This window comes from Boleophthalmus pectinirostris, unplaced genomic scaffold, assembly GCF_026225935.1.
Source record: "Boleophthalmus pectinirostris isolate CB_2022bp ecotype Guang Dong unplaced genomic scaffold, ASM2622593v1 HiC_scaffold_14, whole genome shotgun sequence".
NCBI classification, from domain to species: Eukaryota; Metazoa; Chordata; class Actinopteri; order Gobiiformes; family Gobiidae; genus Boleophthalmus; species Boleophthalmus pectinirostris.
This window is the reverse complement of record NW_026571047.1, coordinates 21,703,740-21,726,543: the sequence shown is the minus strand read 5'-3', so window position 1 is coordinate 21,726,543 and position 22,804 is coordinate 21,703,740. Positions and strand designations below refer to the sequence as shown.

The window sequence follows — 22,804 nt, the reverse complement described above, 5'->3', positions numbered from 1 at the left end:
ACTTGTAGGTGATTTTATATTTGTTATTTTTTTATATCTATCTTATTTATATTTACCTCGGAAGAAGTGGATGGACTGCGTTCGCCCTGTGTACCACACCTACCACATCCCTCTCTTCTTTAAATACAAAGTGACAAAAAAAAAAAAAAAAAAAAAAAAAGGGATATAGCCCAAAATGTGAAAACAGGAAAATACCTCTATGTCATCCATTTATTTCACCAAAGTAACTGTAATCCAATTCACTGAAACAATCCAAAACTCATTGAAACAGTCACTGTAACCGAATACAGTTACTCATAATTTGTACCCTGATTACGTAACGCCGGTACATGTAATCTGTTACTCCCCGACACTGGTTATATCATATTATTTTTGAATTCAAATTTTAACCTTAACCATTTAAACACAATCTACAGCTACTCAATTTATGTTTAAGAACAAAAATATTGACGAGCTACTTTAACTCTGAAACTGTGTTCAAACAGGTTTTCGTGCTGTTAAACTCTTACTATTGACCTGAAGATTAAAAGCTTAGATATAGAAATGTAGATTCACAGCTTCTTGGATAAAGTAGTCTTGTGATGTGGCTAATTTTGTTTATTCATTGTGTCCATTAAATATTGGTACAACGGTGGTTTTGTGACCCAATAGAGGTGTAATGCTTTTGTGTAATTCTATAACATTAGTGGTGATAAATGAATAAACATGGCCAACATATTATAAACAGCTCTCGATATAATTCACATTACCGGAAAAGCAATATTCTAGTCTGTGATGTCTACTTGATGTGTTTAGTATTGACTTGTCATTTTCCCCTCTCCTAAAAGCTCTCCTTAAAAGCCTTATTGACACACATGCGTTCAGACTGCACAATAATTGGCGTTGTACACAAATAAATCCAGGTTTTGACTGAAAGCTAGTTTATATTATGACATCCTTGTCCGATCTATAACCACCTCACATACACAGGCCTCTCAATGCTCTTACTGGGAGTCAAAGCATCAGATCAGTGTCTCTGGCCTGTCCTGTACAACACCAATCAATACTGTCATCAAAATAGATACGAAAACAGACACGCTCACCTCGGCTAACTTCTCTATCTGCGCTATTGTGGAAAAAGGCTTCGCTTCTGAAGAAATGTAGTGGACAAAGAGAAGAAAGGTCTGTCAGTGTAACATACAAAGCAAAATGTACAGCGACGGAAAATGGTTATACCTGGATACCTTTCAAAAGATCTATAACATTTTGTACTGATAATCGCTATGGCAACGTTACTAGTTTCTCATCATTCTGGACCCTGTGATTAGTTCAGGGGTTATTAATGCTTTTTCTGTCAGGCCACACAAAATGTTTGAACCGAGGCTGCGAATTTCTACCCAGGTTGGCGCCACCTAGTGCCTCAGCTCAATTTAATTTCTCTCCTGCAACTAGGTCAGGAATCAGAATACACTAGACGGTTCGTAAAAACCCCGAAGTGCGAGTTCGGGCATCAGCCAATCAGCGAAGAGTGATATATTCAGTGTTGTCAACGACTGAAAGAGAATAAAGAGAATGTTTGGTGAATTTTATCAAGGGTAAAGACTTTATTGTCCTTCTTCCTACGGGATTTGGGAAAAGCTTAATATACCAAAAAAAGCTTAATATGCACAAGTCATGACCAAATAGCAGCGATTGGTTAAATAAAGAAAGTACTCACCTACCATCAAGCGAACAAAATCTAAGGCTGCGAGGTCAGACAGTTTGTACGAAGTGAAACAAATTAAAACTGGCTCATGAATCAGGCAAGCGAATCTCTAACCACCAACACGCACACACCACTTTAATACTAGGCAATGTGGGTTAAGTGTTTTGCCTAAGGACACAACAGCAGTTTCAGTCACTGGCACCCCGCTGTGGCACCTGGTGTTCCCTGTGGTCTCCCATCCAAGTTCTAACCAGGCCCGGCCTTGCTTAGCTTCTGAGATCTGACGAGACCGGGCTTTGATATTTACGTGGGTGAAGTTGGTGTCACTGGTCTCGTCTCAAGACCCGCTTTTACTCTCTGGCTTTTAACACCGCGTGAGTTGTGTGGTCCTCTGTGTCTTTTATTTATTTATTTATTGGTTTTATTTATTTATTGCTATTTTATGGTTCTGCTCTTATTGTCATGGTTCATGTTTGTGGTGGTTGTATTTGCTTATTTTGGTCTTTTATGTTGACATTTGTCCTGTCTGCTTGCAGTTTTGAGTTTTACTTCCTGTTTTGATTGTTTGCCCCACCCTAATGTGTTTCATCTGTGTCTGTGTGCATTTATACCCTGTGTTCTCCTCTGCCCTTTGTTGTCAGCGTCTGCATCTTGTCTTGTCATGGCAGTTAAAATTTTTGGATTTTGGTCATTCTTCGTTATTAGCAGTTTGTCACGTAAAGTTCTTTAAAAACAAAGAAAGATCTAAAAAAATCCATAAATCCAAAAAATCCCAAATTCGAAACTGAACTGAACCATGACAAGAAACAAGACGAGTTAGTGACAATGGACCAATAAACGGCAGAGGAGAACACAGGGTATAAATAAACTCAAGTAAGTAAACTCAAAACTGCAAACAGACGGGACAAATGTCAGCATAAAAGACCAAAATAAGCAAATACAACCACTACAAACATGAACCATGACACTTATTTTATTTTACTGGTTTTATTATTTTAAGACTAGTATGATTAAATCTGTATTTTTGTTGTTATTATTATGTATTTGTGCAGCACTTTGGAAACTGTTTGTTTGTGAAATGTGCTATATAAATAAAGTGGGTTGGACTGGATTGGTCTTATGGCAAAAGAAAAAATAAAACTAGGTAGCAAAATGGGAATTATACAGTCCACAATATTGCTCATGTGCACAAAAGCAATATGTCTTGGTGGAAATGGGGATTAAACTGCCAACTTTAGTTCATTATTACAAAAACAAGAGCTCTCGTCTTTTATTGAGTGAACAGGGATTAAATCTAAATTTAGGGATTTAGAAAATATTTTTATTTCAGTTTCCATGAGTTTCATACGGAAGCCGAGAGGGGTCACACCAAACGCAAACGCCGCAACAAATACAAATGCGACGACACAACAAAAAGCCACAACACAACAAAAAAAGCCACAACGGAAATGACCGCGGGACTCTATTTTAATGCAAACGCCGCAACAAATACAAATGCCACAACACAAACACAAATTCAGATTCAGAAAACTTTATTGATCCCATAAGGCAATTCATTAGCAGCATCTCAGAGCAGTTCTCACTTCTCACACACCCAAACACAAACAAACACAAAGTGTGTCAGTCCATTGCCGTCCACCAGTGGAACTCAAAATAAAGTACAAATTGCAGTGTAAAACTTTCATAAAACTGTACCCTTAGAATTTAACAATTTAATAGCACAGGGCACAAAAGAATTAGAGAACCGGTTGGTTTTCCGTATCGGAGCATAAAACCGACGCCCTGAAGGTATCAGGATAAAATCAGGAGCCAGAGGATGGAGGGGCCGCAACACATTAAAAAGCCACAATGGAAGTAAAAGTAATTTATTGTTTTATCATTATTCGTTTCACGTTGTAGTTCTTCTTCTTCACTTGCTGCTTGATCGGTCCGTCGGAAAATAGAGTCCCGCGGTCACTTCCGTTGTGGCTTTTTGATGTGTTGTGGCTTTTTAATGTGTTGCGGCATTTGCGTTTGTGTTGTGGCATTTGTATTTGTTGCGGTGTTTGCATTAAAATAGAGTCCCGCGGTCATTTCCGTTGTGACTTTTTTTGATTTGTTGTAGCTTTTTGTTGTGTTGTCGCATTTGTTTTTGTTGCGGCGTTTGCGTTTGTTGTGACCCCTCTCGGCTTCCGTAGTTTCAGCTTCCTGTTGACTTCTTCTCTTTAAGTCGGCGAGAGATATAATATTTTCTTTATTATAAATTGCTAATCACCATGGCAACAGTCCTAATTTTTCATCATTCTAAAACTGGATTTAGACAGTTAATGTGTAAATTCTGTCACTGTCTCAACATTTTTTTGTTTTGTATAGTAGTAATGTCATTTTGTTACAGTATGTTCAATTCTTGCAGTTTTGGACTCTTTGACCCGTTTCTAACCTTCTCTTAAAACTGTCTTTTTCCCAAAACACTGTATAAATATATGCTTTCCTCTTTCTCACCTCAGTGCCAACCATCGCCCCCGGCAACGTCCAAGCTGAACCAGTCAACTCCACCACCATTCGTTTTACATGGACAGCCCCAAACCCTCAGTTCATCAACGGCATCAACCAGGGCTACAAGGTGAGTATCCGTCACCGCGGCGACCATCAGCACACCTGTCAGCGCTGAGGTTGTAGTATCAAACACGCGGCGTATCCAAGGCGCCGGGGGGCAGGAGATATTCGCCTGAACAATGTGCCATGTCCAACCATTCGTCAGTTTGAGGCACTCGTCTTTATCTCCCAAACATTTTTCAGCGGGTTTGTTATGGTGTGGGACTGTGTGCAGTGTACAGGTGATGGATGTCTTCATTATGTGGTCACTTGTATCAAATATGGTCCATTTTCAGTGTTTGTGTTTAGGTGAGTTAAATAAAAAGGCCCAGAGGGAGTCATCATGAGCAACTATGTGCTATTTAAAGCAACTCTATTTAAAGGGCCCATCTCATGCAAAATAACTCTTTTCACATTGTATCTTCTGCACATGTACAAGCATAATTTGGGTTTTATAACATCCATTACACAATAGTCATCAAATCTTACTGATTTCTTGGAGACAGTTACAGACCAGGAACTATGAAAGGCCGACCATTGCTCATCCCCCCGCCCGTCCTGAGAAAGCACAGGCTCCGCTCTCCAAACGTGACGTAGACTCTGAGTGAGCTGCCCTTCCTCCGCCCATCTCAGGGAGGGAGGGAGACAGGCACAGTGCACCCTGATAGCGGTAGGAAAAAACTTTTATTCATCATGGTGATACAGCGTGTTCAGCCGCATGTGTTGGACAATAAACACTAGTAGATTAATTTATTATATTACTTTTACGTTTACTTATTAAACTGCTACGTCAAACGTGTCGTAGGTGTATCTGCCGCATCATCGTTGTAGCAGCTTTAGTTCATTATCACGTGGGAGGGTGGCAGAAATACGCTGCAATTTGTTAAAAAAAACAACACAGAATCAATCTAAAAACCACTTCAGCGACATATACAAGGCCCACACATCACTCTTAGAAGATAAAAAGCTCTGAAAAGTTGATTTTGCATGAGATGAGGCCCTTTAACTTTGGGGAGGGTTGCTGCATGAGTCTGTGGAAATAGAAACTTAAAACCATCCAAACCAACCAACCTTCGGAACCTTCTCTATGGAGATGTTTTATGCCATAATGTGGAAGATTATAGCCAAATTAATAACATGTCAGGTTTGTGGAGATGCAAGCCCAACTACAGTCAGGATCATAGACTGTATATATAAATGGACAAAGCTAACCTGCTAGTCGCTGCGTTCCAAATAGGAAGTGAGCATGGGGGTGCTTCCAGCTCGATCGCCTCACTTTGTATTGAAAAAACTTTGTCCCTCTCTGCCACAGATCTACTAAAATAACTGGATAGATGTTGCTGCTTGTAGCTGCCTCCAGTTGACGTAGTGACACTCACTGGAACTACAGCAGGAAAAAATCCCCTTGCCTGAGAAAGGATTTTTGTCATAGAGGCAATGTAATCACAAACTGCTCGTGTTCGGCTGACAGGACACCTACAACTTTTAAAAATGTTGGATATTGTGGCGCTTTTTCCTTTTTTTAGATCATAAACTTTTTCTTTAGCTCAAAATCCTTCAAAAACGCTTTATAATCGTTAGCTCCGGCTCCGCTCTGCTCCTCTCTAGCTCCTCTGGCTCTGATTGGTCAAAGGGATCATGTGATACACAAGATCTCGCTCTGTCTATGCCCTTGTGTGCATTCGCGTGTGCCCGTGGTAGAAAAGAGAACTACTCCACATTCTCAATCGACCCACAGCCACCGGAAGTACCTCGCCGGACTAAACGTGAATCTGGAATCATGCGCCATTGAGCTTGGCCCACTGACTTGAATGGGCGGCCATTTTGAAACCCGGGGCTTGCTCTCTCCGTAACTCCTGCTGTCAGGTTCCTCAATTTGGTCAGAAAATGTTCGTATTAACCCGCTCTACGTGATCGTGGAGTTTTTATTTTGCTTATTTTGTCTGTAAGTCAAGTTCCTTTTTCTAATACAGAACTCAACTCCAAATTCCCCATAACTGCTAGCCTCGTGAGCTTCATTTGACTGGAGCCAAACTTTATGACGTCACACTCCCTTAGTCCTTCTTCCTACAGTCTATGGTCAGGACACATGTTTTTCAGTGTGATAAAAACAACCAGAATTTAAAAAAACATGCTTTTATTTCAGGCTATTTCTTGGCTTTAAGATCGCTCACCAACTTGTCTCCACGGCTAAATATGAAATTTCCCACAGTGCTTTAACTTATGCTTAACTGTTAGTGAAGGAAACTTATTTCTATATACTGGACTTACATTTTCAAGTGATGTGCTCAAAATATACCATACTCCCAAGCCCCACTTACACTACTTTACAATAGCCTTTATACACTTCCAGACTTATAAATGATTCAGAAGATAGTTGGCCAAGAAAGTTTCCACCGTCCAGACAATATTCCAGCCTCTAACTTCTCATAAAACCAGGGAATAAAAGGCCACTGGGACTTATTAGCAAAGCACCTAAATTGGTCATCCTCGGCCTGAACTCCCAGCAGTAAATACTTAGAATAACAAGCAAGATGGCTTCCTCCGAGCCCCTTTCTTCTGCGATCTGTACCGAAACTGCTCAACCGCTCACGGCCCAAAGCGTCTTCAGGGAGACCATTTCAGAAGCATAAAGCATTATAAAAACATAGTGATGTATTCAGTATTGCAAAGAAACTCCTGTGTGGTTCAGTTATGCAAGAGTGGAGAAGTATAAAAAAGTGTGGATGTTAATGTTAGAAAGAGACTAGTTTGCTCTGTTTTCGGCTGTCATTTTCGCTTGGCGGTTCATTTTCTGTCTTTTTGCTTTTCTGTTATGAGCTAAAAGCGCTTCAAAAAGTACAAAAGTTGAAGCGAAATGAAATGAAATAAAAGAAAAAATCCTTTGGGGAGTATTGATGTTCAGAAAGGCACTAAGCAAGTTTTGCAGCAGTAAACATGGCATTCTTCCAACTGAAAACGTATGTATGAAATATGTAGTGAAACCCACACTCTGATCTGTTATAATGTTGTTTTCCTCGTCACATATCTGGAGTTGTTTTATTTCATTCACACGTGTTTATCACACAAACCCTGCATATTTAATCATTGAGTCATTTACCCTCTCGAAGCCGTATTTGGAGAGATTTGTACATGTTTGAGCAATCTTTAATCACTTATTTTCAAGTTTTCACCGCCCACTGCTCTGTATTTACTTCATTCTCCAATTTTATTTTATTAATCGGTGATACACGTAGGATTCAGCAGCTTCACGTAGTCATTTTTGGTACAAATTTTTTGAAATCATGATCTGCGGCTGTCAGTGGGAGTTGAAGCGTCTTTGTTATGAAGACGTTTACGGCGATGTCTTATTTCTTTTATTAAAGGGACAGTCCGGGATTTTGGATATAGGAGCTCAGAGTGTTGGAGATGTGTGGAGACACTTTTTAAAATATTCCATCCAGTCCTTGTATTTGCAGAGGTCGCTGGTGCTAGGCTAGTGCATGTCAATGGCCATAGTTATCCTGTCACTAAAAACAGTCTTACCCACTCCACAAAACACTCGAAGCAAATCTATTGTTACACCAGACTGTCCATGTGAATGTCTGTGCCGATAGAATAATTTAAGTAGCAGCTGCATTGAGTTGTACTTCCTGATTATGGTTTCGCATCTATGTCACAAAAGCACGTCACCTGTTGTTTATGCCGCCATGTTGGAGGTCAAACTAACTATCTGGACCAATGTGTAGTATTTGTGTGCGATAAAATAAGAAGGACGCGCTGTGCGGTTTTCACTTTTGGCGGTACGGAATCCCACTGCTCCAGTCTTCACTTTCGGCGGCACGGAATCTCCCCCTCAATTTCCACCGCCCAGGGTAGCTTTTGTACTGATTTTGACCTCCATTCTACTTACCCTGGCTGTTATCATGAACAGATGTGATGGCTTGGTGATCAACAAATATCTCAAGAGCCCGCTACAAAATATTTAACCCCTGGTAACTTTTCAGTTCTTGGTTGGTGTAGGACAATGTAGAATGAATTAATTAGTTATAAATATCTGGATATTGGAGGTTGGGCACAGAGCAAGTGTCGGAATTAGGGATCTGTTCCACAACCCAGGAGGATGAGTTTAGCTTTATACCTTTCTAATGACGGCTGATCTAACGAGCTGGCATTTTCGGACAGTTTTATGTTGTTTGCGGTGTTTAAAGTAGCTATGATTACATGGTAGTAACTGAACCTTGACCAACCTTGACCTCCAGTATGGCCGGTCACGTGACTGCCACATCACACGCAAATCTTTAATAGAAAGTTTGGCAGCGGCGGACTGTTATCACTTAGCACCTATCTTACTGGCAAAGTAAAATTCCGCTGCTACTGAGAAAATAGTCCCTCAACATGCGACGATTCATGCAATGCAAGGTTAGTTTTATTTCAAACATTATTCTATCAACACAGACATTTACATCACCAGTCTGATGTAATAATAGATTTACTTTGGGTGTTTTGTGGAGTGGGTAAGACTGTTTTTAGTGGCAGGCTAACTATGGCCATTGACATGCACTAGCCTAGCACCAGTGACTCATCAATACTGAGATTTAAAATGTGCAAATTATCACAATGGTCCACTAGTGTCATAGATTAACTCTAGAGCAGTTTCAAGCATAATATGTCTTCTTTAAGTAAGTAAAGCAGGCGCGATGTATTGCTCATGAACGTCAACATCAGTTTGATTTTAGGAGAATACAAGATCAACAAGAACTTCTTTTTTGAGGTCAAGGATAACTTCATTTTGGATTACAGAAAAACATATTACCCCTTTCCTTTCAACTCGCTCACAGTTCTTTCATGCCTTCCTGTTTTGTCCGCCGCTGTTGTTGTAGCTGCTGGCCTGGGAGCCGGGGAGAGAGCAAGACGTTTCTATGGTAACGGTGAGACCCAACTTCCAGGACAGCGTACACGTGGGGTATGTGACAGGTCTCAAGAAGTTCTCCGAATACTACACCTCTGTACTCTGCTTCACCACGCCTGGAGACGGACCCCGAAGCACCCCGAAACTCCTGAGAACGCACGAAGACAGTAAGAAATTTTATTATTTTTATTTTCTATTTTTATTTTTTTATTTTTTGTCTTTTCTCTTTCATGGAGGTAAAAAGGGGAATGTCATCGCGGTCTCACATCCTGCAGGCAAGATGTTTTATTCATGCAGAGTTGTAGAACAAGCGCTAATGAACAAGTGGATTCCTAGCATCTAGCCGGGATTGCTATAATTGGGGCGCCCAGAGTTGCCTTGGAGATTATTGGTCTAAAAAAAGTCATTTACTTCAGCTTGTCATCAGCTAATTTGACTCTGCAATTATCTTGTTTTGTCTAATTTGTTCATAAATACGTCTTTAAAGTGGTGAATGAATTTATTCTAGGTTTGCGCAAGGCTGTCTACTATTTGGACAACTGCCTCCGTACTTCTCTTAAATTTATGTCGACAGAATCACCTTTTCTTTGGCTTCCAGTTTGAAACTTTGCATTTTTACTCTTATACAGTCCCTTTCTGTCTAGTTTGGGCAAGTACCTATGGTCATTTTGGTAATTAAGAGGGACTACATAACTTTTTTGATGAACCTGCCACCTGCATGTCTCCAAAGAGATATTATTGCTTTGCTTGGAATGCTCCACAGTATGGCATGACGTTTTTTTGTTTGTTGTTCGTTTGTTTTCAATTACAGGTGTTTTTGATAAAAACATGCATATCCACTCCACAGATTTGACCCGTAACATACTGTGGAAAAGTTCTGGTAAACAACAAAAGACATGCAAGTGGCACAAGTTACTAAGGGCCTGTTTATACGAGAACGTTTGTGGGTAAAAACGTCAAAATATTTTATCGGAAGTGCCTTTCGTTTAGACGGTGACGGCGTTTTTGGGCCTTAAAAATGCAAAAATCTGAAACCACCCTCCAGAGTGGAAAAGTTGAATACGCTCATCTACACTGCCCAGTATGTCATGTCATGTATGTGTTTACCTCACATACATACAATACATAGAAACAAACATATCGGATGGCATGTATACTAGGGATGGGCATGATTAATCGATAATTGATCATTAAGAATTTCATCGATTACGTTAATTTTAATCGACAAACCGAATGTAGGTTGCTGTGCGTAGCGTGACCAAACAGGGGTCTGTACATGTAGCTCTCTGCACTCAGAAGGAGTGAGACACAAGCAGTCGGTCAGTCTGCAACGTACCAAAGCACAAATGCGTATTTAACGATAATTTGTACAAGAAATTCCACGCTTTCCGTTGCGTTCGGGACAAGTGTGAGTCCATGTGCACAGTGTACAAAACAGGAACATATGTTTCGGTGTCCAGTGGGAAAAAGCTTTACCAGGTGAGAGTCGCGCAATGTCGATGACGAGTCCCCACCTCCCACCCCCCGTACGGTGTCTTGGTTTTGACAAACGCAAATATGGTCACACTAACCTGTATTCCACTGAATGTCTTTTAAGCCGACAGAAGTTGACCGCATCAGTGACACAAGAGCTGTAGTTTTATCTTCACTGAGTTTATGCAAATTAGCGATGCAGTTTTAAGTTTCGTTTCTGTGAGAGTTGCGCAAAACTGAATTAAACACATTATAATGCCAAACGGATTGATGTGGCTCTAGAGTGGTTACGGTTTATATGTCGTAAAGTTGAATTTATTTATGCAGATTAGTAGTGCAGATAGTAATAATAATGATGATCACTTTAATATAAAAACGTTAATGATTAATCGATAATCGATCGTTAATTCTTCCGACGATCGATTAAGAAAATTTCATCGAATGCCCATCCCTAATGCATACCCAATCAAATTCCACACACTTTTGCGTCACCATATGCACGCAGATTTCCTTCCGAAAACCCTCGTCTAAACAGGGAATAAAAAGTGAAGACTCGACACCACTTTTGCGTCTTCTGTTCAGACCGTCATCATATAAACGTAGCCTTAGTATATATTTAATTTAAAGTTGTTTTCTCTAGTGTAAGAGAGTTTTGTTTTGGATATTTCCTGTTCTTTGAAACCAAAATTTACCATTAAAACTATACTAAAACGTATAATTCTGAATGAAACTAACCAAACAAAAAACATTGCAGGCGTGCGTACTTTTCTGTATGGTCAATGTACATTTTGAATCTTAACTTTTCAGATTTTTTCCCAAAACATGAACTTGCTATGTCAAAGGTGTTGTTCAGAATCCTCATCACTAACACCAACTCTCCTCTTTCTTTGTCCAGCTCCGGGCCCGGTCGGACATCTTAGTTTTACAGAAATCTTGGACACGTCGCTCAAAGTCAGCTGGAGTGAGCCCAGCGAGAAGAATGGAGTTCTTACAGGTACACGCGCCATAATATACACTCCAAAAGTACAACTTACTGAGATATACGATTGTACAGGTTTAGATGTAGTAGTACTGAGATTGCTGAGAAAACACTTATTATGAAATGGTGCTTGCTGCGACCTCTCTGGCACCATTTCTTCAAGTTTTTTTTGAAAATTACTTTTGAAATGGACAAAGTTTTGGGACCAACTCAGATCACTATTGTCCACAGTGACTGTATTACAATGCTGCAGTGAGAGAGCGGCGTGGTCGGGCTATTGCCTCTTAAAGGGGAGGTTTGGGGTTCAGAGCTTTGGCCAATAAATCTACTATCATTTGAAGTACTTTTACCAACCAGTGACATTACGTAAAGATGTAAGCAAGTGCACGTAAAATGTGATCTACCTGCTAGTCTACAGTGATTTTAAAGGGACTATATTACACAAAATTGACTCTTGTGAGCTTTAAGATTTCTTAGAATGTTGATATCACCTCAAAAACATATTCAGAGTTGTGTTTTGTTTCATTCACACGTCACAGAAGTAATCCTGGTGTATCTGTTTATCTAAATATGCAGAGTTTTTGAGTTAAACATGTGTGAATGAAACAAAACACAACTCCAGGTCTGATTTTGATGAAGAAACTTCATTATCAGATAGATCAGAAAATAGTTTAATACATTATATACCATTCCTTCCATACCATTTCTAAAGTTGTATGTATACAAAATACTGCAACTACTAAAACTACTACTGCTAAGGCTATTTCTTCTACTCCTACTACTGTGACTATGACTCTAAAATTATCCTCAAAAATCATTTTCAATTTTTAATGAGCTGTTTTGGTGCATTTTTTATTCAAGTGTTATTCTCGATATTCCAAATTTGCTCATCTTCAAAACAGCATTCATAATAATATTGATATTTTGATTTGATCTGTCCACTTCTAATTACTACTACTACTACTACTACTACTACTACTACTACTACTACTACTACTACTACCAATTTTACTGGAATTTATGCAGGCTTTTTAGGCCTAGCATATGAAAAACAACCCTAAATCTGATACTACTACTACTACTACTACAACTACTACTACTACTACTACTACTACTACTACTACTACTACTACCATTTTTACTAGAACTTCTGCAGCATTTTTAGGCCTAACATATGAAAAACAACCCTAAATCTGATACTACTACTACTACTACTACTGCTACTACTACTACTACTACTACTACTACTACTACTACTACTACTACTACTACTACTACTACTACTACCAATTTTACTGGAATTTATGCAACATTTTTAGGCCTAGCATATGAAATACGACCCTAAATCTGACACTACTACTATAACTACTACTACTGCTACTACTACTACTACTACTACTACTACTACTACTACTACTACTACTACTACTACTACTACTACTACTACTACTACCAATTTTACTGGAATTTATGCAACATTTTTAGGCCTAGCATATGAAAAACGACCCTAAATCTGACACTACTACTATAACTACTACTACTACTACTACTACTACTACTACTACTACTACTACTACTACTACTACTACTATACTACTACTACTACTACTACTACCATTTTTACTGGAACTTATGCAACATGTTTTGGCCTAGCATACTGAAAACAACCTTAAATCTAACACAGAACATTTAAGAATCAATGTCTATTAATTCCACTGTCACATCTATTTACCTATAAGCCTTAAAGGTGCTCTGCGTAACATTTCTAGTGGAGGGTGATGTCTCCATGGAAATGTAATGACTTTGTTTAGAATGTTCCACAGTACAGATTAAACCTATTTATCGCGAGGGGGACGAGCAGGTTACAGCATATGGTACATTATAGGTCAGATCCGCGGAGAGTCGCTCCTATTCACAGAAGGAATTACTGTATTTTTGACCAATAGGAACACCCGTAATTAATAAAAGATAGATAGGAATGTTTAAAGCCGTACCAGGGAACATTCCAGGCACATCCTCCACCAGAAAAGTTGCGCAGTGCACCTTTAACTCACCCCACGCGTGTTTCGAAATACTTTATTGCCTCCACAGCAAAACAGTTCTATTTGTCTAGCAGGCTCACAGCTCATCCATTCCAGCAGATCTGTTTACACTTGATACTCACGTGTGATGAAATTCATAAAATAACTCTCCCAACCCAGTGCCTTCGGGCGGATGTGAGGTTCGGTGGAGCGGCCGGTAACGGTGGGGGCGTCGGGGCGTATGAGGTGCACTTTAAGCAGAGGACCAATTTGTAAGAGTGATTCTGTGTAATAGTGATGCAGAGACGGAGAGATGGAGTGGAGTAAAACACATGGTAGCAGGCCTCATCTTGTTAAGGCCTTAAAAGCTCGGGTTGTCAGGGAAAATAAACAGCCAAGTGGATGTGGTCAAAAGTGCAAATATCTCAAGTGCTTCCCGCTAAGAGACGATTTGTGTCCATAGAGGAGTAAACGTTTGTGCACGTTAAGGATTCATCTGAGCCCTTTTTTACACATAAAAAGCAGAATATTTTCAAGTGGGAATAGCTATTGTTCCACCGTGTTACTTTTATTTAATCCTCTATTGCCACTTAGTTGATGCATTTGTTAAACTGCCCCCTAGTATGTTTTTATTTACATCTGATTTTACCTCAGTTGCCCCTCCTGGATGTCCGCTCCATTTCCACTTTCTTCATCATCTCTTCATCACAAAACATAGCTGGAGTTGTGTTTTGTTTCATTCACGTATGTTTGAGTAATCCTGCATTATTAGTCTGTCTACATCTCCAAAGCTCAAAATCCTCTGTTCCACCTTGTGATGTCATGTAATGTAATGTAGAAGTTAAAAGGACAGTCCAGAATTTTGGACATAGGGCCTCATTTCCTACTGAGCCAGAGTGTTTGAAACTTGTGGAAACACTTTTTGAAATATTCCATCCAGTCCTTGTATTTGCAGAGGTCGCTGGTGCTAGGCTAGTGCATGTCAATGGCCATAGTTATCCTGACACTAAAAACAGTCTTACCTGCTCCACAAAGTACGTGAGGCAAATCTATTATTACACCAGACCGTTGATGTAAATGTCTGTGTTGGTAGAATAATTTTAGAAGTAAAATCAACCTTGCATTTGAAGGATTTATGTCTGAGCAGCAGTCAGTTGTACTTCCTGACAGAAAGCTCAGCAGCGGCGGACTGAAATATGAGAAAATAGTCCCTCAACATGCGACAATTCATGCGATGCAAGGTTAGCTTTATTTCAGATATTATTCTATCAACACAGACATTCACATGGACAGTCTGGTGTAATAATAAATTTGTTTCGGGTGTTTTGTGGAGTGGGTAAGACTGTTTTTAGTGACAGGATAACTATGGCCATTGACATGCACTAGCCTAGCACCAGCGACCTCTGCAAATACAAGGATTGGATGGAATATTTTAAAAAGTGTCTCCACACGTCTCCAACACTCTGGCTCACTAGGAAATGAGGTCTTATGTTGAAAATTCCGGACTGTCCCTTTAAAAGCTACCTTTTTGTTTATTAGAGATGGGCAATTCCAGGGCTGAGATTATCCAAATCATTCAAGTGAAGGTGTATGGAGTTTAAAAACACAGTGAAGCACTTCCTGTATTACCACATGACATCACAAGGTGGAACAGGGTGTTTTCTGTTTGAGAGAAGAGCACAGCCTAAATTTGCGGGAGTTGTGTCTTAAAAACATGTGAATGAAATAAAACACAACTCCAGGGCAACTATGTCTAAAGTACTATCTTGCCACTACTAAGTATGCAGAATAAATAAGTAATGTAGTTTTTATGCTCTTTGATGGCGTTAGATTCATGTGCACTGATTAGTATGATTGACGTCTTGAAGATTTTTGCACCAGATGCCCTTCCCACTTGACCCTATCAAATCACCCAGGCTTTGGTCGAGTTGTAACATCCTTTGTGACAGGCGAAACACGGCTGAGAAAAGACGCTCGGATCCATTGTTGACACTGGTATCCGCGTGCTTAGAGAGGTTAAGATTGTTGTCACGGAAACATACGAAAGCGCCACACGCTCCCCAGAGACCGGTGGTGCCGATGCCATGCGAAATTATCGATTTGGCAGCGAGTTTTGCCTAATGCCTTATGCAATCACATGAAAAGAGCTGCTGGCCAAGAAGCAAATGACATTAACTTTGAGAGGGTGAGTGCTCGCGTGTGGACTGGAGAAGGCGGGTGTAATCTCAGCCTGATTTCATTTGCTATATTCAATTTTTGATGAAGTTAATGTAATATTTCTGTTTCTGTGCCAGGCCAGAGTCGCATTGTGGTAACACTGCTGTCCAATTTACCTTAGAGAATAGATATGATAGTGGGAAATATTGGACGAAAAATACTCAGGTTTATTTTTGGATGTGTCATGAATGAGAATTTTGTCTGGCCAAAACTATAAACTTGCCAATGCCAAACTTAAGTACTGAAAAATATGACTAAGTACATATACTGACAGAAATACATTTCACATGAAGCTTTTGCAGTACTACTACTACTAGTAGTAATAGTAGTAGTAGTAGTAGTAGGTAGGTAGTGGTAGGTAGTAGCAGGTAGTAGCAGGTAATAGTGGGTAATAGGAGGTAGGTGGTAGTAGCAGTAGTAGTAGTAGTAGTAGGTGGTGGTAGTGGTAGTGAGTAGGGATAGTAGTGGTAGGTTGTAGTAGTACATAGTAGTACATAGTAAAAGTGTAGTGGTAGGTAGTGGCAGTATTTAATAGTGGTAAGTAGGAGGTAAGTGGTTGTGGTGGTAGTAGTAATAGTAGGTAGTAGGTAATACTAGTAGTAGTAGTAGTTAGTTGTCATCGCAGTAGTAGTAGATAGTAAATGTAAATGTATAGTAGTAAATAGTAAATATAAAATAGTAAATGTAGTAGGAGTAGTAGTAGGTAGAAGGTAATACTAGTAGTAGTAGTAGTAGTGGTAGTAGTGGTAGGGGTAGTAGGGGCAGTAGTGGTAAGTAGATAAGTAGTAGATAGTAAAAGTAGGTAGTAGGAATGGTAGTAGTGGTAGTCGTGGTAAGTAGGAAGAGGAGTTATAGTAGTAGTTGTAAGTAGTAGGTACTACTACTACTACTACTACTACTACTACTACTAGTAGTAGTAGTAGTAGTAGTAGTAGTAGGTAGTAAAAATAGGTAGTAAGAGTAGAAGTAGTAGTAGTAGTTGTAGGTAGTACGTAATACTAGTAGTAGCAGTTAGTAGTGGTAGGTAGTTGAAAGTAGTAGTAGGTAGGGGCAGGAGTAGTGGTAGTAGGTAACAGTGAATAATAGGAGGTAGGTGGTAGTGGTAGTAGTAGTAGGTGGTAGGTAATACTAGTAGTAGTAGTAGTTGTAGTAGTAGTAGTAGTAACAGATAGTAAGTAATAAGTAGTAGTAGTAGTAGTCGTAGCAGTACTAGTAGTAAAATTATTCATTATTAAAATATGGATATGTTTTACGGTAAACAGGATAGAAACAAGCACATTTTATAGTACACACATTGATACAAGTACATTTAACACTAGGAGTATTGGTTGCAGTAGTAGTATAAGTAATAGTAGTAGCAGTGGTAGTAGTAGTAGTAGTAGGAAAATTATTAATAATTATTAACAAATGGATGATTTGTACATGGAGTGATAGTACTACAACACATTCCACACTAATAGCTCACTTAGTACTTACATCACGAGTATTTGGTTTGTAGTAGTAGCAGTTGCTTCAATAATCAGATCCCAGACACTTTTGTTTAATCACTCGAGGCTGTATTGTAATAAATCTTCAGTTGAATACCCACTAATATCACTGCATCTGCTTTCTCTTTTTGTCTCTTCCAGGCTACCGTATTTCATGGGAGGAGTTCAACCGCACCAACACCAGAGTGACCCACTACATGCCCAACGTGACCCTGGAATACCGGGTCACGGGGCTCACGGCTCTCACCACCTACACCATCGAAGTGGCCGGGATGACCTCCAAAGGGCAGGGCCAGCTTTCCTCCTCCACCATCTCCTCCGGGGTCCCACCTGGTCAGTAACACCACGGGCTATTCACAAACACGGTGGAGGAATATATGAGGTTTTTGTACCAGTGGAGACTGATACACCTACTTGCATCACATCCAGGCTAAATAATTGATTCATGGTTATATTACATAGAAAGATGTGTAACTTTGATGAAAAGATTGCCAATACTACTTCAAATTGGCCTACTTACACAGCATTATTAGTATTAGTATTTTCCATCTTTTCTGGAAGATCTTGCACATGCTTTTGTCGCCATGGAGATGTTGGTTCCTGGAATGTTCCACAGTATGACCACATATATTTGTATCTATGGAGATAACAGGGATGTAACAATAACAATTTAGGCCGTACCTGAATATAAGCCGCAGGTGTCCATGTCTTCAAGAACATTTTCAAGTTTAGGCCGTCTGCTTTTATCGCCTCTGAAAGCTTATGTCGTCTTTTTGCATTGAGTCGGTTCGTCACGCTGCCGTTGCCAACGACTCATCATCGACTCATTCTGGTATCATGTCAGAGTCTCGCGTGGCGTCTCGTAGGATTTCATCAGATTTCAGGTTCTCCTGGTGCTAGGTTAGTTGTATTGATCAGGTATAAGTGAATGTCCGGCTACTGAAGTTTGAGACTTTTCTTGTCATCATTTACGCGCTCACCTGATTTAACGCATACGGATAAGACAAATCACACTTACTAATGTTCATTTAGCATCATAGCTTATTTTAACACACGGGGATAAACTATTTGAGTGTGCTGACAACAGCACTAGCTAATGTTGCATCTTCATGTGAACTCAAGATCCATGTGTTAACTGCACAGACAGCGACGTTTTCTGCACTCAGGCTACGTGTATCTGTTGTGTTGCCAAACCGTAGACTGTATATATGAATGGACAATGTGCCAAACAAATAATCCGTCCATATATTTGCCGCAATCGTTTTATTAGCCGCAGGGTTCAAGTGTGAGAAAAAAGTAGCGGTTTATAGTCCGGAAATTACTGTAGTGGTAGTTTTCACATTAACAGCTGCTTTTTACCTTTTGTTTAGCAGAGATTGGAAATTCCAAAGCTGAAAACAGCCAAATGATTCCAGCGAAGGTGTATGGACTTTACAAAACAATGGAACCCTTTCTGTATTACCACATGACATCGGAAGGTGGAACAGGTCCATTCACACTAGTACGTATTTGAGTGATTTTCGTTGTAGATGTAGTGCTTGTCCACACTAGTTCGATTGAAAACGGCTCCAGAGACAGAATGATCTGGTGCTGCAAGCTCCTACGGATTAATTTGAGTACGGATCTGATCTGGCACTGTGTGGATGCCTGAAAACGCTGAAACACTGATGTAGTTCTATGCGCCGCTAAGTAATTCACCGCCAAAACACTAAGAGGGTAGAATATGTCCATTCATATATACAGTCAATGTGTATGACCTGCAGATGTATAATCTCTGAAAAGTTTACCACGAACCATCTCCAACACGACAGAAGCACAGAACAGACTCACGACAAAGTCGTGTCCTTTAGTATGACAGAAGTTGAACTGTGTCAACGCACAAGGAGCGAGCTGTTTTTGGAGCGCTCAGTTTATGCAAATTAGCCATGCAGTTTTAAGTTCAGTTTTTGTAAAATATAAACAAATATGCTCAAACCTGTGTGGATAGGGAAGGATTGCGGACACAGAAACGACATGTCTGGACACAGATCGTTTCCGATACGGTGATTTGTTTCAGTGTAAACATAGTCTAAGAGAAGAACTCAGCCTAAATATGCAGGTCTGTGTGTTAAAAATGTGTTAATGGGACAAAACACAGCTCCAGGTTTGTTTGTGATGAGGAAACAACATTATGACTAAAAATGAGAATGTTTGACTTAATAATTTTTGTATTCATGGCTTCCAGTGTAATGTTTACTGGTGCCGCTTTGAGAGTCATCATTCAAAAGATAGAATATTTTGCTTTTAACTGTTAATTGCTATGGCACCAGAACAAATTTTTCATCACTTGCACCACAAACCCAAGTACCTCTTCACTGTTTGAGCCAAGCTTGAGTTGTAGTGGGCTACTGCATCAACTTGTGCCCTGTTTCTTTCCTCTGGATCTGATCCTGCCAAATCACAATGACATTTCCTGCTCTCTCCTTATTCCCCGGAGATATTTTATTCGTCTAACTTTTCTTCTGTGCACCTTGAAGAAGTAGACAGTTTTTTGGACTTTATGTGTCAGCCATCTTGTCTGCTTTCCCATATCCTTACAACCTATACATATAAACCCACCTTTATTGTCTATAAATCCCACTCTCTCCTCCACATGAACTGAAAAAGTCGGACATAAGGCCTTTCTAAGCACAAATATTGCTACTTTTTTATTCTTTCCTTGTGTGAAAGTGTGGCAGCCTTTTCTCAGATTTACGTCCTCTGTAGATTTATTGGGTTTTGTTGAACTTTTGTGAGGTGCTTGTAAAAATGGTCCATCGTAACCGCAGCTAACCAGGGAGCAAATACAAAAAGAACTTTACTTTTTTATTAGCGGAGAACTGCGCATATTCAAAGTCTTTTTAAAGGTGCATTGTGCAACTTTTCTGGTGGAGGATCCGGCAAATGCTTTTCTCCGTGGAGGTGTTTTTGCTTTGTCTAGAATGTTTCACAGTATGGACCAAACTAGACTAAGTTACAGGTCAGATCTGTGGAGAGGCGACGCCGCTCACAGTCAGAATGCCTGTTTTTTTTTAGGTATTTTTGAGCTATAAAACCACCTGTAATTTAATAAATGTGAAGGTAGAGCCGTTTAAAGTCATACTGTGGAACATTCCAGGCAGAGCAATGACATATCCATAGAAACAGACACCAAAAAAGTTACACAATGCACCTTTAACGCTCTTTAGCTTTTCCAGTGGATGTTCCTGCCACTTACTTGTTTCCATTGGGATGCTATGTTTGCCCAAAATGTTCCGCAATAGAGTATTAAATGTATCTATCATGTGTTTATTCAACTACAGTTTATTGATAACTAGAAAAGTTATAAAGTTGTTACCTGATTTTAACACTTTTAAAATGAGATAAACAGAACTAGTTCATTAAACAGTTTGCAGCAGACCTTTAAAAGCACATTCCTGACTTCCTAATTACTCACCATTAGTTTTATATTTTTTATAAACACTTTTCACAACTTTCGGAGGCCAGAATGTAGTTTTGCTGTCACTTCAAAGCTTGCAACAATTAGCAAGCTAACAGCATACTTCCTGTCTAAACTGCGTGCTTTATAATTACATAATGTGTACCCTATAAGAGCTTTTACAATATATCTGCACACTGGGGCAAGACATATTTTACTGTATTATATGAAAAATAATCAGGTATAGCCCCCTTAATGCAGTACTGTGGAACATTCAGGTCAAAGCAATGTATCCATGGAGACAAGAAGGTGACAGATGCTTACTAGAGAAGTTGAATAGTGCAATTTTAAAAGTCCTATATTATGTAAAATTGATGTTATAATGTTGTTACCTTCTCAAAAACAGACCTGGAGTTGTGTTTTGTTTCATTCACACATGTTTGAGTGATAATTTATTATTAATTTATCTACATCTCCAAAGCTCAAAATGCTCTGGTCCACCTTGTGATGTCATGAAGTAGTAGTTTTCAAGTTAACAGCTACCTTTTATCTTTAGTTCAGTAGGTGTTTGTGCAGTAGATGCTTTTTGCTAGTACAGTAAAATTTTTATATTATGGCTATGATTATGTTCAGATCAGGGTCAAGCTGAATCATCCATTCTAACGTAAAAGGGGGGATGCTTTGACAGTTAAAATAGATTTGACTATAAGATACTACTTTGATGTTGTTTTCATGTTTAAAAGTAAAATCACTTTCATTTAATGTCAGATATTAAGAGAAAATCTATTTACTCTGATGTTGCACTGAGGGCAAATGGTTGGGGGCCCCTCCAGGTTCGGCCGCCTACTGTTGCCTAATGGTAGCGCCGCCTCTGTTCTTATGAAGGTATGTGGAGTTTAAAAACACAGTGGACTCCTTCTTGTATTACTTTCATTACATCACAAGGTGGAACTGAACATTTTGTGTTTGAGAAAAGAACTAAACATGTAGGGTTTGTGTGTTAAACATGTGTGAATGAAACAAAACACAACTCTAGGTATATTTCTGATAGGGATGTCACAATAACTGAAATATCGTGATATCGTAGTATCATCAAAGTTCTGACAATAATCATGGACCATCACATTATATCGAATTACAAGTCTCTTTGCTTAAATGAAGAGTTATGGTGCAGCAATAGTTAAAAAAAACGACAGAGGGAACTACATAGACCATGATCCTTTGCTCCATTTCAGTGCAGACTACAAGAAGAAATAACAGTTCTAAGCACTTTTAAGTCTTAGTTCTTTGGATTAAGTCTTGTCAGGGCATTTTAAGAGGAAAAAGGAGCATATTAACAGTTTTGTTTGTTTCCCACCACAAAATATCACCCTAAATATTGTACCGTGAGGTGTATATCTTGAAAGTATCGTACCTAGAGATTTGAATATTGTTACATCTCAAATCGTGAGCTTTCCCACGATATCGTGAGCTTTCCCACGATATCGCAATTAATATCCTACCATGAGGTTCATGCCGTGACGATATCGTATCGTGAGACTTGGATATCGTTACACCCATAATTTTTGATGAGGAAACAGTATGACAGCTCAGAAAAGAATAATATGGACTTTTTAAGCAGCAATGGTTGGAACTTTGGTAATTTAATGTTTTTCTAATCTCACTGCGTTTGATTTCTTCACCTCTGACGATAAACATGCAAATTGCTCTTTAAACTTTCCCTAACAGTTCCATCCCTCCAGTCCCTTGTATATTGCGTACGAGATCACAATGCCATCCTAACTGCCATTAAACGATTAGGATGGCATTGTCAGGGGTGTTTAAACCCACGTGGCCATTCAAAACAAACGCCCAACCATCTCATTTTGTCGCACTGTACAATAGAGACAGCTCTTCCACATTAATTACACGCTCGCATCCTGTTTACATCTGTGAAACCTGCAAAATGATAGGGCCACTACCTCGCCAGCCACAGTTTGGAGTAATTACAGCTATTGTGCGCGAGCCTGCCACTGTACCCAAACAATTTAGCTAAAAGCCAC

At 39.4% G+C, this 22,804-nt stretch overlaps 1 protein-coding gene across 1 annotated transcript in view; it reads left to right on the top strand.

The window, feature by feature from the left end:
* Window positions 1–22,804, top strand: part of sdk2b (sidekick cell adhesion molecule 2b) — a 277,914-nt gene that overhangs the window by 147,611 nt on the left and 107,499 nt on the right. Inside the window, exons 17-20 of the mRNA XM_020918287.2 lie at window positions 4,171–4,286; window positions 9,121–9,316; window positions 11,518–11,616; window positions 17,468–17,659. Of these exons, the coding sequence (XP_020773946.2) occupies window positions 4,171–4,286; window positions 9,121–9,316; window positions 11,518–11,616; window positions 17,468–17,659 (603 nt within the window). The remainder of the gene's footprint in view (window positions 1–4,170; window positions 4,287–9,120; window positions 9,317–11,517; window positions 11,617–17,467; window positions 17,660–22,804) is intronic.